Raw genomic sequence first — 17,979 nt, 5'->3', positions numbered from 1 at the left:
GGGCCTTGAAGATTAGATAGGACTTGGACAAGTGTAAAAGGGTGAGGGGAAGGCTTTGCAGACAAAGTCACCAGCGTTGGCACAATCAGGGAGGCTGAAAAGGGTGAGTGGTTCAGGATGGGGTGGGGAGCAACTTGGCTGCAGCGCAAAGAGGACACAAGGCAGACTCTCGTGGCAAAGCAGTTAGCTTGGAAAGGAGAGTTGGAGGCTTAAACCTCTGGTTCCAAAATCGAGACCTTCTCTCCAGTGTTTCCTAAAGTGTAGTTCTTGAGATTATTTTACATTATATATACAGAGACTCTATTTCAAAAATTATGCATGTATTTTAGTAAACTAGAAAAATATAATTAGGTTTCAAATTTCAAATTTCTTTTTAAAATAAGTTTCTTTAAGAAAATAAATGAGTCCAAAAATACTGAGTGAATAAGAGGACAGATGGTGAATGGTTATGGCAACACCATAAAGGCAGAACCTAAATAAACGACATTTGGAAATGCCACTCTGGGCCAGGGTCCTGTGTTCAGATGTCTTGGGGACCCAGGCAGGTGGCAGCAGTGCAGGAAGCTGCAGAGGGGGGCGATAGACACCATGGGGTCTGGGCCTTTCTTAAATGAGAGGAGATTGCTGCCCTGCTGGGTCTTCCAGTTTTTCAAGAAAAGCCACCATTCAGATTTTTCTGTGAACTCTCCTTTTTGAAAACTTCTGGCACTTAATTCAAATTTTTTAAAACAATGTGCAAACAAAAGTGTCCATCAGACTCTGGTTTGTGATATCTACTATAGATGCTAAGGAACAGTGGCCTGAAGAGACTCAATTTCAAGATGACAGATCTGGTCTCCAGGTATAGGACAGACTGACAGGGACAGGTTGGAGGTAGAAGTCCACTTGGAAGGCTGACACAGTGGTTCAGGCCAGAGGTGATACCCATCGGACTTTGCCATTTTCCAAGGAAAGTCCAGGCTAGCATGGGCATTTTTAACCTGCAGGCATCTAAGTCATCTTTATATGGTTCTGTACATTTTCAGATCTGACTGTCCTGACATGAAAGAGGGGAGGGGAAGCTTGGTTTTCTATGTGATTTGTAAGCAGTATCGAGCTTGGTGACAAGCCTCGATAAATGATTAGAGAATAATTAAGAGTTCCCTCAACCCCCACCTCCTCAGAGCCTGTTTCTGTTTCTCTCTTGTCTTTCGGCACAGAATAATTCAACATCAAGTGATGCTGATTAGGGAGAACTCTCTAGCCAGTAGATGAGTTGAGCTTTTAAAAAACGGATTTCTTAAATAATTTGTTCCAAAGACAGACTTGACATGAAGTTGGCGTGATGATCAGCAGGTCACTGCGTGGGAGCAGCAAAGATGATTATTCTGGACCTGGCTCTTATTTAACCCCCATCTTGCCCAGGATTGCTTTGCATTTCAAAAGGCTGCCTATTCTTTAAGAGCTATTCACACACTACCTCCTGGAGGACCCAGCCCTCTTCTTTGGAAGTGGTCCACAAGTTCTTTTGCGTTCTTGCATAGTTCAGCTGTTTCTGTCCTCTCTGGCTTGTTTTTATAAACCTGTGTGTAAAGTCTCAGCCTTTCTTCCAGACTAGTGGTTCTCAAAGTGGTACCCAGACCCAGGGCATCAACATCACCTGGGACCCTACCCTAGACCTATTAAATCAGAAACTCTTGGGGGCAGGACCCAGCAATCCATGCTTTAACAAGCCCCTCCACACACACACACACACACACACACACACACACACACACACACACACACACACGTATAGTGATGTATGATACTTTGTGAGTGGTGGGAGTCACATTTTGATGTTTGAATGCTGGAAGATATGTTTTAAGAACAGAATTTCAATTAACAAAGCCAAAATAGGTGCCATTTGGAATTTCCTGGCCCTGGCAGCATCCTTTGTGTCGTCCTCACTCTGTAACTGACAGACACTGGAGGCAAAAGGAGTGGGCTCAGCATGTTTTCTAATTGGATTGGCAGTTGTGGTGTAGTGGAGGAATCCCTAGATGAGGTGGGAGGAGAAATCTAGATTTTAATGCTAGCCCTGTCACTTGTTAGCTGCATAAACTTGAGCGAGTTCTCTATGCCTTCGTGTTCCCATCTACAATGCGGGGAGTAATAAATAGCACCTTCCCTTCCTACATACAAAGCTGTTGTAAGGATCAAATATAACCATGTGCAACTGTATGCAGAAATGCTTTAAACACATGAAGTCCTGCATTCATCAGTTACCATCAAAGCCGGGTAAGCTCTACCTGACTGTCAGGTTGAGCCGATAAGGTCCAAGGTGAATGGACTTGTCAAGATTCTTTCAGTCACCAGAAGCAAAAAAGCACCCAGGCAACCTCAAGGAAAGGCAGGTGTGGTGGTGAAGTCGGTTCAAAAAAGTCACATGGTTTGGGACTAAAATAGGCAGTGAGAAGCCTCTGGGCACCCAGGCTGCTCCCAGGCCCCTAGTGGTTCTCTTCCCATGGGCGGCATGGCCTGGTGCTCTCTCAGCTTCAGCTCTATTCACCAGCTGCCTCTGCTCACTCAGGATGGCTTCCTCTGGATGTGGGCTCCTACCTGGCCAGATAACCCTCACCAGCCCCCTGCTTCCATCATGGCTTTTGGCTTCCACTCTCATCACTGACTGCCTCATTCCTGGGCACATTTGAGTTCAGACCCGAGAGTGGGACCCTGACTGGCCCAGAGCCTCTGTGTACCAGGCCCTTGGGACTTGGTCCGAGCAGGTGTGGCCAATCTTCTGGTCCACCTGTGCTTCCTGCTGAAGCAAGAACTGTAGGCAGAGTGTTACTTCTCAGAAGGAGCTGTGAATGAAAGATGGATAAAAGATAAAGGAGGAAAAAGTGTATCCAGACACGAGAGCAGGCACCCCTCCTTGGAAGGCCCTCGTGCTCCTGAACAGCATAGTCAGTCTCATTACCACCTGCCGTGTGTCTCAGTGGCCTCACTGGCACATGCTCCCAGGTTGTGTGCAGAGTTCTCTGGGAAGGGCAGCAGGACCAGAGCCAACTGCAGGGACTCTGGCATCTGTGAAAGCTGCAGCCAACAGCCCTGGGAGGAGAGGTGGGAGCTCTTGGCTAGAGGCAGCCAGTGAGACACCTGTTCTCTATTCCTATCCCTGTGCCCTTGGCCTCAGCGACTCACTGGAGGTCCCTCTCATGGGGTAGATTATAATTTGAGGCTTGTTATCTGAGGACACAGCAAGGAGGTTTGAAAAGTCGGAGGCTACCCTTAAAAGAGCAAACTTCCTTTCCCTCCGTCAGGCCATAAATGGGTTGATGATGATTTAGTTTCTTATCTGTTAGTATAGTTTTCTAAATAGTGATGATTTTATTTGACTCATCCCATCACAGGATGTTAGACCTGAAAGATCATCTGAGCCATCCACTGCATCAGAACACTTCCTGAGCCAGAGTAGATTCTAATGAAGTATTTGCTGAATAAATTTAATGAATTCTGTAGGTGAAAATAAAGTTCTAAGAGAAAAAGGGATGTGGCCAAGGGTACCTAACAAACTAGTGGCAGGAGTAGGACCATAACCCAAGTTTCTTGATAACAGCCCAGGCGTGTCCCCTTACACCACGACTCAGAGAATCCTGAGGTTTCAGATTTGGAAGATTCCATGCCATCTATCTTTAATGCGCCTGCAAGACCCCTGCCAGTCAATAATTTGCCCTCTCCTTCAGCACATCAGTAACTGGAAATGTGTGACCTTATAGATCTGCTCGTCTATTCATTTGGTCATTTAACGAACAAACTTTCATTTAACAGCTGCTTTGAGTCAAGAATACTATTTACTGGAGATTCAGAGATGAATAACACATTTCCTCACCTCAAGAAGTTTAGTATTTGAGTAGATACATACACAGCAACAGAATGTAACCCAACATAGTACGTGGTGTTCATCTCTGACTCTTACAGAATTCTTTCTTCCTTTGAACCACAGTCCTTACTCGCTGGACCTAAATCAACCTATTAGGGCCACCAAGCAAAAGTCTAATGCTTATTTCATGTAATAGACCTTTAGATATTTTTAAACTGGGGTCATACTCCCTTAGTAAGCTAAATTCCCAATTAACTCAAGAATTCTTTATTTAAAATGTGGTTTCAGGTTCTCTTATCCCTCTGGTTGCTCTTCGATAAACATGCTCCAGTTCCTTATCAGTCTCTTAAATGTGGCTCCCGGATGTGAACAACTGAGTTCCGAGTACTGTTTGAGAGTGCATTGCAAAGCTGAACTTCCTATCACTCCCTCATCCTTCGAGGCCTTGCACATCTGAAAATACAGGGCAGGGAAACATAGCTTTGTTGGCCACTAACTGTTTTCTTGAGTCTGACTGTTGTCACACCCACTGCCCTGACCTCTCTCCTCTGTTTCCTCCTTAGTTTCTCAATACAACAAACGTCACTGAGAACTTGCTTTGTGTGTAACGCTCACCAGACTCTTTGGAGAATCAGACATCTTGTCTTCAAGGAGCTCACAGTCTCATGGGTGAAATGTGGTTTGCCCCAAAGACTGAATTAACAAAGAACCAAGACTGAACATAATCAAGGGAACAGTCTTTTTCCTAGACCCCTCCCTGGAGCTGTTCTTAATAGTGGTTGGTAAACTTCTGGGTATAGTTGAAAACAGATCTCCCAGTTCAAGTGCCAGTGCAGAATTGGCTTCAAGCCCAGGCTGTCAGGGGCTTTGTCAAGTTTTTGTCATTGCATTGACCTGGACTATTGCAGACTGAAGGCCTTTGAATTCCATCATCTGCATAGAAAGCAGGGGCACCTACAGGGACTGACACCTCACAGGCCACGGAACAGCTTTCCAGCACCTGGCACCTGCCCAGTGCCAATCTGGAGTGCAAGGGGAGAAGAGTTCTATCATGTTTTGGCATGAGTTGGCCTGTGTTTGGGCTTCTGGGAGACAACAGGTTTAATTTGCTTTGACAGTGCTGTTCCCCAGGAGGAACTTTCCCCAAACACCCTGCCTTCTTCACGTTCAGCACAGTGCTTGTTTGCTTTCCTGTTTTTACCGTGGGGAGTTTCTATGTGTTTTACGTGTGTCTGTGTGTATGTTTACCCCCCGTAACCCACATGGCCTTGATTGGGTTCATTAGACCAAGCTGGCGTTTTGTTTGGGTTCACAAATGGAAGGCATTTGTGACCTTTACTTAAAACCAAAATACCAACTCTGCCAAGTCCTGGGCAAACCTCTTTACATGTGCAGTGTTACACTATTTGCTCTTCGAAGTGCATGCTATTGTTAACTCCATTTCAGAGATGAGGAAACGGTTATTTAGAGATGAATTGTCCAAAGGGCTCATAGCTAGCATCAGACCAGAGCCCATACTTTGGTCCAGGCCATATATCTCAAACTTTGGCTTCAGATAGAACGTGGTTCACCTATCAGATTCGCCCTTGTAGCTATGTGATCTTAAGAAAGTGACTTCAGCTCTCAGTCTCCATCTGAGACTGTGAAATTGTGGCAAAGACACCTATTTCTCATAATTATAAGGAATAAATTAGAATTTGCGATATATGTTTCACAGATCCATTTGAAGGAGTAAGGCAGTCTCTGTTAATCTTCTCTCAGCTTTGAGTAGCTGTACAAGTAAAATCAGCCGTGCTGTGATGTTTGTTTCCCTCTCTTCTTTTGGTTGTCAATAGTAAACCCAACCCCGCTTCAGGATCAAAGAGGTTGTAATGGATGTTACCTGGAGTATAAGTTTCACTAACTGTAGTCAAGGTGGTGTGTCCAGTCATCCAACTGGCTGCTCTGGAGTCCAGGTTCCTTCCTTCTTGCCTGAAGCATTAGCATCGATCCTTCTAAAGAGAAGTCAAAAGGAGGCATCAGAGAGGGCATCTCTCTCTGTTGGGCATTAGGTAGACCTTGGCTCTTCAACCAAGCGCTTCCAGAGCGTTGCCGATGTCCAGCTTTGCAACTTCAAGAGAGACAAGAGAATTGGAGGAAGGAGCCATAGGCAGGAAGCACAGGCCTCTGTTAGCTGGGATACATCACAGGCAAACTAGCCAGAGAGAAGGTGCTGGGAGGGAGGGATAAGTGATGGGTGAGCAGAAAAGAGAGACTGAGGTTGGCTAGTAGGCTCCCACCTCACCCACAGCTGGTTCCTCTGGCTTTGGTGCTGGAATCCAGCATCAGGCTCCAATCACTGCAAAAGTTTACCTGATCAGACCAGGGCAGGAGACAGGTGTGATCACACCATGGTCAGTGATGGAGGAGAAAAGCCTCGCTTCCTCTTCTCGTATAACTGCCCCTGGAAAACGGAGTCCAGTAGGTAATTAGGCTGCCCAGTGGTCCTCCCCCAGGCAGGATTTTCCTCTGTGGTCTCTTGTTGTTTCCTACAAAATGAGGCTTTGGAATTTCTAAAAAGAAAAGTAGGAGGTGATAAATGAAGACCTTAGACTCAGGTGGACATACCTATCAAAGGTGATCATCTTTCACCTTGACACAGCGGTACTGATGATTTGTCTCTGGAAAAGGGTGGTGAGCAGGCAAAATGAGGCAGTACCGTGGGTTCACTGAGGATTCTATGGTTTCCTGTCTCCCGTGTCTTCTCCGGGATGGAGCACTGTTGTCTTTTCTTCCTTCTGCAGATGCCCCTTTGTGTTTCGAGCAGTATTTTGTTCAACATCCAGAAAACACACCCTCTCAGAACACATGTCCAGAGAAGGAGCTAAAGAAACATTTAAACTCTGCATCCCAATATAGATGGAAGGAAAAACCAGTTCCTGAAAATCAGGTTTCCTAGCAGGACCCACTGTTGTGGTAGAAAAACAAAAGTTTGGGGCAAATGCTCTTGTTTTCCGACATACCATGTACCTAATTATGAAAATCAGTTATTCACAGGCAGCTGAATTTTTAATTCAGATCTGAGCAGATCTAAGGTACACCTTCTGTTACATGAAGGTGGCTGCAGTTTGAGCATGATTGTAAAGCAGGAAGGAACTATGGGGGAAGAAATTCACCAAACACTAATTGGAAACATAACAACATGTTTATGCAATAAAGTTCACACTTCCCCCAAGCCAATGAGTATCACTTCTGCACTAGCGTTTAGCATAGAGATATCTGATCAATGGAGACTCATTATTTTTTGGATCCCAAGTGGACCCCAAGTAGTTGAAATACTTCCAAGAGGAAAAAAACTATGTACATAAACATTTCATCAAAAGGAAATATTCTCCAAATATCTCCCTTATACTTCCATGTTACTCTCGTATAATTATTCCATGTCTCCTAAAACTTCTGCCTTCTCTGACACCAACAGCCTGGGGCAAGTTTTGTAGCAAACAGGCTTCTGTTCTGTTAGATTTAGCAACCAGCATGATGCTCAGTCACAGAAAATATACTTTCCTCACTTTTTCACTCTGAAGGCATTTTGGATGAAAAGGTTTGTATCTTACAGACTTCCTAACTCCAAATCTAGAAAGTGTGTGACAGTTACCTGCAACTGATCCTGTTAAAAACACAGCTGGTGATGATGGTAATTGTATTAGGAGACGTATTTTATACCACTGGGTTTGAGAAAGCCTGAACCATAGAATTTTAGATCTGAGAGGGATCTTGGAGATCATCTAGGTGAATTCTTTGAGGGATGGCAACAAACATTTATCGAGACCCTTCTAAGGGCTGGATACCAGAGCAAGTACATAAGTGAATAAACTCGGTTTCTGTCCTCAAGGACTTCACAGTCAACGGTGTAGACTATCTGGTGCCTTAGTAGGGGTGATGGGAAAAGTCCCAGGAGTAACAGCCTGTTTAAGGAACTGAGAAGTCTTCTAAGCAGAGGTGATGTTTGAACTGGATTTAGAAGAAGGAATAGAAGTTGGCCAGCAGAGAAGGATGGGAGGAGAGAGTGCGAGGAAGAAGAAGCAGGTGCAGAGAGATCAAGCAACACGGCCGAGGTCCCACAGCCCCTCAGTAGCAGAACAAGACCTGGAAGCCAGGCCTTCTGCCTCTCTGCCATGCACTCCTTCTGCAAGACTGAAGCTGGAACCCACTCTCCAATTGTACCATTAGCCAGTGGTTGAATGTGAAAATAATCTTGCCTTAAACTTGACTCAGAATTCTTATTTTTAAAGGAATATTCAAAAGGAAACTTCCTAAGTCAGTCTCTCTAAAAACAGTGTTTTGTAAGCCCTCCTCACCTAGAGGCTTTAGGAACTTAAAGGCATATGGATTCTTCCAGGCAAAGCCAATGGGGAGTCGAGATGCTCAGGGCCCTGGTCTGTGAGCCTCACTCTGCCGGGATGCAGGCGCTTCAGACTGCCTGAAGTGACAACACTGGCTGGGTCGTACCCTTGGTTCTTAACTCTGTTAGTGGAGTACACTGCTTGTCTTAGCAGAGAGACATTGAGCGAGGGCAGTTTCCCACCCACTCACAAAAGGAAGCACATGTTTGAGCCCTTACCCAAATGTTTTAAGTCATTTCCAAGTTGATAATGGCGGACAACTGGGAAAAGACCTTTCTGGGAAATGCACCATGTTGTGAGCTCCTCAACCTCCCCCACTCTCTTTCCCCCATTTTCCCATACTCCAGCCGTTCTTCCAGCTCACTTCCTCCAAGAAGCCTTCCTTCTGCTGGTTTTGCCCCGTATCAGATGCATTGCATTGGTGCTAAGTGATTCTCTGGATTTAAGACTTGATGGCCTTGTCAGGATGCCTTTTCTGCACAGATGCTCTCTTAATTAATTATAGACTCATGGAATTTTAGAACAGGAAGCAGTCCTGGGGGTCATCTCTGCTCTTTTCACATAGGAGGTAGGTGAGGCCCAGAGAGGGAGGGAAGTTGCTTTAGGTCACCCAGCATGGTTTTAGAAGAATGGCTCCAGAACCAGGTCTCCTTACCTCCAGCCAGAACATCTTCCAGCCCTGTGCTGCTGCCAGGGTGACAGCTGTTATCACGATCTCCTAGTAGGCGACAACTTTCCTGTGGTCAAGGCTCATGTCTTATATGGTAACATCTCATTTAACAGAGGTCTTGGCTTCATGACATATAATTAGAACTAAGACAACAGGTTGGATCCTTAGCTCTGCCCCACTGTACTAACCTTTCCTCTGCTTTCACTCTGACTCTGCTGACTCGCTTTGAAACCTTGGGCGAGTCACTGCCCTCCTTCTGGGTCTCAGTTTCCTTCTCTAGTATATGAGAGCATTAGACTAGGTGGTCTCCAGGATCCCTTCAAGTTCTGAAAGTTCTAGAATTCACTGCCTTCCAACAGGTCCTTTTCTGTCTTCAGGACTGGCCTCACTGTCCCACAGACCTGCCTCTTTCATTTCCTGGCTTCAGCTGAGAAATAAATTCCTTCAAGGCGCAGATAGCGTAGTATCATTGAAGAAGACCAAGCTTGGAGTCCAAAATCCTGGGTTCAAATCCTGCCTCCATGACTTAGTATCTCTGTGGCTTTCAGCAACTCACTTCATCTGTCTACCAGCCTCGTTTTGTTGTTATTGTTTGTAAACTAGAAACATCAATACATGCTTGAAGATTCAGTGACAGTGGAATGAGATCACCTTTGTGCGAACACCTGGTGCAAAGAAGGCGTTCAGGGTATAGTGGCTTCTTTCGTTGCTTCCACGTCTAACATTATTGAGAAAAGGGCTGTTCCAGATAAACAGGTTTTCTAGATGACAGGTTTATTAACTGGAGCTATAAAACATTGATTAATATTTTCCTAATATCTTCCTGAAATGAATTCTGTATCTCGTGGACATGTCACACAGACAAAACCGGAAGTATAAGGAAGAGTTAAAGAAATAACATCCCTGCAGAAGGTGGGCCTGACAGCAATGCCGGGGATGCAGACAGTACAAAGGGAATATGAAAGAAAACCCCTCTGCCGTTTGAAAGAGCTTGGATTTTTTTTCGGTTTCAGCCAGTGAGGGGCCATTGAAGTGTTTTAAGCAGGAGCATGACAGGATCAGCTGTGTTTCAGAGAGATTGCTCAGGCAGCTGGGCGGTGAACGAATCAGGGTGCGGAGGGAGAGCGGAGACTGTGAGGCCAGCCGTGAGGCTGTTGTGTTAGCCCCGGGGAAGGATGGTGGGGCCTGGACCGACAGATGAAAATCAGAGGTGGGAAGAGACAGATTTACAAATCCCCAGAAGCTTTATGAAAAAAATACATTAATGAAATATCAGCCCACAAGAGAAAAATGTTAAACACAGAAGAGTGTCAAGACCACAAGAATCATCCCAGAACCTAGCATCCAGAAATAACCACTGACAGGTTAAACTGTTTTCTCCAGGAGTTTTAGCTGAATAATTTCTAATGTGTTTGCAGATACAAACATGATTTATAAAGAATTGATTTAGGCATAGATTTTCCGAAACATGTCTCTCAATGACAGTTGAGATGTACTTCAGTCAGAGTAAACATATGATTTTTAACTTTATTGATTCCTTTCCATGACTGGTCCAGAAGCTCCCAAGAGGGTGTGTCCTCATTAACGTGAGGCTGGATCCCTGGCCCTCTGGGTAGAGAAGCTTCCATTTGCAGCTCTCCTTCTCTTTCCTCCCACAGAATCTGTGGATAACTGCCCCAGCAACTGCTATGGCAATGGCGACTGCATCTCCGGGACCTGCCACTGCTTTCTGGGCTTCCTGGGCCCCGACTGCGGCAGAGGTGAGAACCCCACCTATGGGCTTGCGAGTCCCACCCCCAGCCCCGCGGGCAGCTCGGGTCCCACTTCTCAGGGCAAGTGTGGAAATCCAGGCCACCTCTTGCCTCTCTCGAGAAGGGCTCCCAAGGGCTGCTCCTCAGAAGCCCCAGGAGAGAGGTCTGCAGGCAGAGGCCTGGCATCTTCAGTTGTTTTGTCCACAGGTGTGCAGGTGAGGAGATCAGGAGGAAAGGTGGCCACAGTGAACTCCATGCCCGTGATGGGGGCAGGGGGAGTGGGTGTGGGGTCTTTTTAAAAAGTCAGTTTCCTGTTGGAGAGGGTGTGGAGAAAAGGGAACCCTCCCACACTGTAGATGGAAATGTAATTTGGTATAGCCACTATGGAAAACAATTCAGAGATTCCTTAAAAAACTAAAAATAAACTTACCAAATGATCCAGCAGTCCCACTCCTGGGCATGTATCTGGAGAAAACTCCAATTTGAAAAGATATATTCACCCCAGTGTTCATAGCAGCACTATTTATAATAGCCAAGATATGGAATCAACCTAAATGTCCATTGACAGATGAATGGATAAAGAAGATATGATGTCTGTATATAGATATATACACACAGTAGAATACTGCTTAGCCATAAAAATGAATGAAATAATGCCATTTGCAGCAACATGGATGGACCTTGAGATTATCATATTAAGTAAGTCAGGCAGAGAAAGAGAAATATCATATGATATCATTTATATGTGGAATCTATAAAATCATACAAATGAACTTATTTAGAAAACAGAAACAGACTCACAGACATGGAAAACAAACTTACGCTTACCAAAGGGGAAAGGGGAGGGGAGGGATAAATTGGGAGTTTGGGATTAGTACATACACACTACTGTATATAAAACAGATCAACAACAAGATCCTACCATATAGCACAGGGAACTATATTCAATATCTTGTAGTAGCCTGTAATGCAAAAGTGTGTGTGTGTGTGTATTTACGCATAACTGAACCACTATGCTGTACACCAGAAACTAATACAACATTGTAAATCAATTATACTTCAATTAAGGGGAAAAAAAGTAAAACATGCTAGAGCAAGGTGAAATTATCAACATAATAAAAGCTATTTATGACAAACCCACAGCCAGCATAATACTCAACAATGAAAAGTTGAAAGTCTTATCACTAAAATCTGGAACAAGACAAGGATGCCCACTCTCACCACTTCTATTCAACATAGTAGCAGTCCTAGCCATAGCAGTCAGGCAAGAAAAAGAAATATAAAGGATCCAAATTGGAAGAGAAGAGATAATTGTCACTCTATGTGGATGGCATGATAGTATATGTAGAAAACCCTAAAGGCTCTACACAAAAACTACTAGAGCTGATAAAAGAATTCAGCAAGGTAGCAGGATACAAGATTAACATAAAAAATCAGTTGCATTACTTTACACTGACCATGAAATATCAGAAAAGGAAAGTAAAAAAAACAATCCTGTTAAAATTGCATCCAAAGCAATAAAATACTTAGGAATAAATCTGACCAAGGAGGTGAAAGACTTAAACGTGGAGAACTACAAAACATTGATTAGGGAAATTAAAGATGACTTAAAGAAATGGAAAGATATTGTATGCACTTGGATTGGAAGAATTAATATTGTTAAAATGGCCACATTACCCAAAGCAATCTACAGATTTAATGTGATTGCTATCAAATTACCCATGATATTTTTCACAGAACTAGCATAAGTAATCTTACTTTATATGGAGTCAAAGCAACACTGAAGATAAAGAATGAAGCTGGAGGAATAACCCTCCCAGATTTCAAACAATACTACAGAGCTACAGTAATCAAGACAGCATGATATTGACACAAAACAGACATGTGGATCAGTGGAACAGAATAGAGAGCCCAGAAATGAACCCACAGACTTACAGCCAATTAATCTTTGACAAAGGAGGCAAGAATATACAATGGAGAAAGACAGTCTCTTCAGCAAATGGTGTTGGGAAAACCAGACAGCCACATGTGAATCAATGAAGTTAGAATACTCCATCACACCATACACAAAAATAAACTCAAAATGGCTTAAAGAGTTAAATATAAGACAAGACATGGTAAACCTCCTAGAAGAAAACATAGGAAAAACCTTTTCAGACATAAATCTTAGCAATGTTCTCCTAGGGCAGACTACCCAGGGAACAGAAATAAAACCAAAAATAAACAAGTGGAACCTAATTCAACTTGCAAGCTTTTGCACAGCAAAGGAGACCACAAGCAAAACAAAACGACACCCTATGGAATGGGAAAAGATATTTGCAAATGATGCGACTGACAAGGGCTTAATTTCCAGAATATATAAACAGCTCATACAACTTAATAACAAACAAACAAACAAAAAAACCAATCCAAAAATGGGCAGGAGACCTAAACAAGCAATTCTCCAGTGAAGGTATACACATGGCCAATAGGCACATGAAAAAATGCTCAGTATCACTAATTATCAGAGAAATGCAAATCAAAACTACAATGAGATATCACCTCACACCAGTCAGCATGGCCATCATTCAAAAGCCCACAAACGATAAATGCTGAAGAGGCTGTGGAGAAAGAGAGCCCTCCTACACTGCTGGTGGGAATGTAGTTTGGTGCAACCATTATGGAAGACATTATGGACATTCCTTTAAAAACTGAAAAAGGACTTAACCATATGACCTAGCAGTCCCACTCCTGGGCATGTATCCAGAGGGAACTCTAATTTAGAAAGATACATGCACCCCAGTATTCATAGCAGCACTATATACAATAGCTAAGACATGGAAGCAACCTAAACGCCCATCAACAGATGACTGGATAAAGAAGTTGTGATATATTTATGCAATGGAATATGACTCAACCATAAAAAAGAATAAAATAATGCCATTTGCAGCAACATGAATGGACCTGGAGATCATCATTCTAAGTGAAGTAAGCCAGAAAGAGAAAGAAAAATACCGTATGATACCACTCATATGTGGAATCTAGAAAAATAAAAAAGAAGACACTAATGAACTTATTTTCAAAACAGAAACAGACTCACAGACACAATAAACAAACTTATGGGGAAAAGAGGTAGGAAGGAATAAATTGGGAGTTTGAGATTTGCAAATATTACCTACTATATACAAAATAGATAAACAAGTTTCTTAGGCACAGCACAGGGAACTATATTCAATACCTTACAGTAATCTATAATGGAAAAGAATATGAAAATGAATATATATATATGTATATGGATGACTGGGACGTTATGCTGTATACCATAAATTGACACATTGTAAACTGACTATACTTCAATTAAAAAAAAAAGTAAAGAATGCTAAAGCAAGGTGAGATGCAGGGAACATCTATCAGTATGAAAGGGTCCTAGCTTGGACAGAATGAGGACCAAGAAAGGGGCCCCAGATGAGGTGACATTGACTAAGACCGGATGCTGGAGTCGTGGGTCATGGGCAGGAGGCAGAGGTGGTTTTCCATGCTGAAGACGGTGCCCTGCAGATACCACGCCGTGATGCTGCTGTGGGGATTCTGCTTATTCTCCCTAACGTGAGATAGGCTTAGTTTGAGGCAGCAGAGCCGGCAGCCCTGAGGAAGCACAGTGATTACCTGCTGAGTGCTTTAAAAAAGAAAGAAGCCAGGTGGGAACTGGTGGAGGGCGGTACAGAGGGATGAGTCATTCCTTCTAACAAGAATTACTGTCTCATCCCATATGCACTTAAACTTAAGAGTCATGTCTAAAACAGCCTTATTGTATCTTGGTAAGGCTGGTAGGTACTTACAGCACAATGCAATATAATTTATTTTTATGTAGTGTCCTTCGTACAGGTGATCACAAAACCCTTTAAAATAAGAGGCAGAATGGAAAGACAATACTTTAAAGAGCAAGGTTGGGCTCGGCTATTTTTTTATGGGGGCAGTGGTGTATGGGGCTTGCGGGGAGGCAGAAAGGCAAGGAAAGCTAAGATTGGCTGGGTTAAAGACGACAGTAAGTGGGGCTGCACATGAGGGAGGGGGAAGCAAAATGCAGGGCTGTCATCAGGAGAGTGCTGGAGGAGGGTTGCCAGGCAGGCAGAACACCCAGCTGTCTTTTCCAGTGACCCCAAGGAATAGACTGAAGCCTACTGTCTAAGGGTCCCAGCGACCTCCATGCAGTAATACAAGAGGGATAGGGGAAGGCAGTGTTCAGTGGGCACCAACTGCGTCAGGCCCTGCATGGTACACCTACCCCTACAATCCTAGATGTGTTTTCACTAGGATGAACCAAAAGCACGAGAAGTAGACAGATGGATGCACATGGGAATTGTGGCAAAGCACTCATAGCCAGGGGAGAGGGGACTGAGGCATGCTGGGTACGTGGGGCGTGGATTCATGCCACACTTCCCATGGTGTCTCTCCAGCCTCCTGCCCTGTGCTCTGTAGCGGGAACGGCCAGTACATGAAGGGCAGGTGCCTGTGCCACAGCGGCTGGAAGGGCGCCGAATGCGACGTGCCCACCAACCAGTGCATTGACGTGGCCTGCAGCAACCACGGCACCTGCATCATGGGCACCTGCATCTGCAACCCCGGCTACAAAGGCGAGAACTGTGAGGAAGGTAAGACCTGTGGGCAGGCGGCTCCCGCCCTTGGCTTTGAGATAGAGGCTAGCAGGCAGGGCCCTGAGGGCCTCCAGGGAGCAGAGAAGCCTCCTGAGCTGCCCTGTGACCCCCAACCCCTCAAGCCAGGAAGCCATCAGCAATAGGAATTAACGTCAAGGGCGAGGACAGACGAATCAGGGTCCTGCTCAGTGAGGGGAAGAGAAGCAGGCGTCTTCAGCACTGACTACATGCAAGGCTCTGTTCTCAAAGCCTGTGTCATTTAACTTCAAACCCCAGTGGGGAGGGATAATCACCTCAGTTTTACAGTAGAAGAAACTGAGGCCCAAGGGTTCAAATGGCTTGCCCAAGGCCCCACGGCTGGTAGGCGGCAGAGCCCAGTCTGAGCTCAGTCTTTCTGGCTCCATAGCCTGAGTTCTTTCTCCTCCCCTTGAAGCTCCTCTGCGCTCCATTTCTGAAGCCTGAGTCTAGTATAGACCTCCAGGTGTTGCCTTCTGCTGTCACACTCCTCTGTGTGTGTGTGTGTATGTTTGTGTTCATTCATGTTTGTGGCTGTTGGGTGTTCATACATGTGTCTCCCTCCTTCATAAAGTGAACGTATCCCTGTGCAGATGAAGGTTAGAAAGTCAACTGCTGACTTAACAGTAACTTCAGTTCTTTCTCAGAAGTCTCACCAGGTGAGATAAGTAAATATTTGTATCTCACAAACGAAGAATGTGAGGCCCAGAGAATGGCAGCGACACGCCCATGGCCAGAGAGCTAACTGATGGCAGGGCTGGACTTCAACCCAGGTCTTTACACCTCAGACCCAGTGCTCTTTCCTCCTGACCACATGGGATTTCCTGGTGAGAGGGGGGGGTTCTTCTCCACAAGCAGTGGAGAGTAGCCATTGGGAGTGCACACTCTGGAATCAGATGGAGCTTTGAGTTCTGGTTCTGGTTCTGTCACTGACTAACCTCAGTTTCCTCATCTGTAAAATGGGAATTCCCTCCTTGGAGGGTCGTTGTGAGGACTCGATTAAATGACTCATATGAAGCACTTAGTTCAGTGTCTGACACATAGGAAATACTCTGTAAGTGTTCACTCTTGTATTATTAGCATTATTCTGGCCATTGGAGCACACTTCCTGTTCCACCTCACTCACTTTATCCAGAGTCTTTTGAAATGGATGTACTTTGCTGTTGAAACTGATGGACAATGCAAATAGTCATTACTTCCCACTGTCCACCGTCTGGGGCCACGGCACCTGCTCCAGTGGGTGGAGAGGCTCCAAGGAGAGCTAGTCTTCTAACCCACTTGGGATTTAATAGATAGTCCCCTCTCAAGGCATCATTTCCCCTGAACAAAGAGAATATAATGGGCCCATTTTAAAGAGTGGGGAACGGGAAGGGATTAGTGTCTGGAAGGCATCCGTCACCTCTCGGAGACAGGCTGTCTGTGAACCCCAAGTGTGACTGGAGGTCCTGATTCAGACATATTAACTTTGATGCGGATTACTTCGGGCTGTCTGAGCACAACAAGGAGCCTCAGCCCCTTGAACAAAGGAACCTGGCTTTCTCATCCTGACAATGGTGACCTTCATCTGCTTTCCCCTTTCCTCTTATCCCGTGAGGTGAAGACCCTGTGAAGGAAGGGAAAACAAAGAGGAGATCCCTTCTGAAACCATGGGGCTGTCCCACCCCCACCCGCACCGTGTTGTGTGGGCCGAGCAGGGGAAGTGGTCCTTCTCCTGATCAGCCGGCACTGGTCAGCGCCCCTGAGTGCAGGGTCGCTTAGAGAAAGAAATTGTTTAGTTCTTTGATTTACATTATCTGTTTGAAAAGCAGTGTTTTCATTCCTTCTTTCTTTCCTGAGGAGGGCCATCTGGTACTGATTCCTCTTATGATTTCTGTTTCTCTAGTGAAGCATCCTTGCCTGGCCCTTGTGTTTATAATGGGCGTTTCTCGGCCTTCATCCTCTCCCCCTCCTCCCCTCCTCCCCTCCTCCCTCAGCTCTGTTCTAACAGTTCTCACTATGTTTATAAAACATCAGCTAACAAGCTTACTTTCTGCTCTCTCTCCTCTTCCTTCTTCTGAAGTTTATTGCCCCATATTTTTTAAAGCCTCAACTGCGCCAGCGGGACTCTTGGAAGGAGCTGGGGGAGGGGCAGAGGGGCCAGACCTAGGCCTTTGTGGTGAAAAGTGAGGTGCTGTGTTTTGGGTCTTGAAGAGTGTCTGATAGCTTGCGCGGTCACTGGGATTGTGGACCATTCAGGAGAAAAGTTGTGTTCGCAGCCTGGCCATGCAGGCCCCATCATTTTGTTAACGGACCAAGCGTCTCCCAGAAATTTTGGCTTTAATGGCAAGCTCTGCAGAGGGAAAAAATGTAATTGCTTGGCACCTCTCCTAAGAAGAGGCTAAGTTAGACTGTCTTCTATGCGAAGCTGCCAGCCAGCTTTTCCTGTATTCCTTCACCTCTCCGACCCCGGCCCCACCAGATCTTCACATGTTACGCACAGCTCCCTGTGAATAAATATCGTTAGGGAAAATACCCCAGTGTTAATCCCATCCTAGGGTTCTCCTCACTGCAAAGGCCCCAGAAAGGGAGGGAAGATGCCCAGTCTAGGTGGCTTCTCTTCGGCAGAAGGTCACTGTGGCACAGATAACGGCCCTAGGTTTGGGATCAGCAGAAACAGCGTTCTGGCAGGAATCTCAGCCAGTTC

General features: G+C 45.1%; 1 protein-coding gene across 11 annotated transcripts in view; it reads left to right on the top strand.

The window, feature by feature from the left end:
• The window catches only part of TENM4 (teneurin transmembrane protein 4), a 743,689-nt gene that overhangs the window by 585,656 nt on the left and 140,054 nt on the right, over nucleotides 1-17,979 (top strand). For all 11 annotated transcript variants that reach the window (XR_012509759.1, XM_074372753.1, XM_074372746.1 and 8 more), the window contains 2 exons: nucleotides 10,555-10,656; nucleotides 15,084-15,278. Coding sequence is in view for 10 of the 11 variants with exons in the window: in XM_074372753.1 (XP_074228854.1) it covers nucleotides 10,555-10,656; nucleotides 15,084-15,278 (297 nt within the window). In the remaining variant the exon portion in view is untranslated. The remainder of the gene's footprint in view (nucleotides 1-10,554; nucleotides 10,657-15,083; nucleotides 15,279-17,979) is intronic.

This window comes from Camelus bactrianus, chromosome 10 (assembly GCF_048773025.1).
Source record: "Camelus bactrianus isolate YW-2024 breed Bactrian camel chromosome 10, ASM4877302v1, whole genome shotgun sequence".
In the NCBI taxonomy this organism is placed as follows: Eukaryota; Metazoa; Chordata; class Mammalia; order Artiodactyla; family Camelidae; genus Camelus; species Camelus bactrianus.
This window is presented reverse-complemented; position numbering and strand designations above follow the sequence as displayed.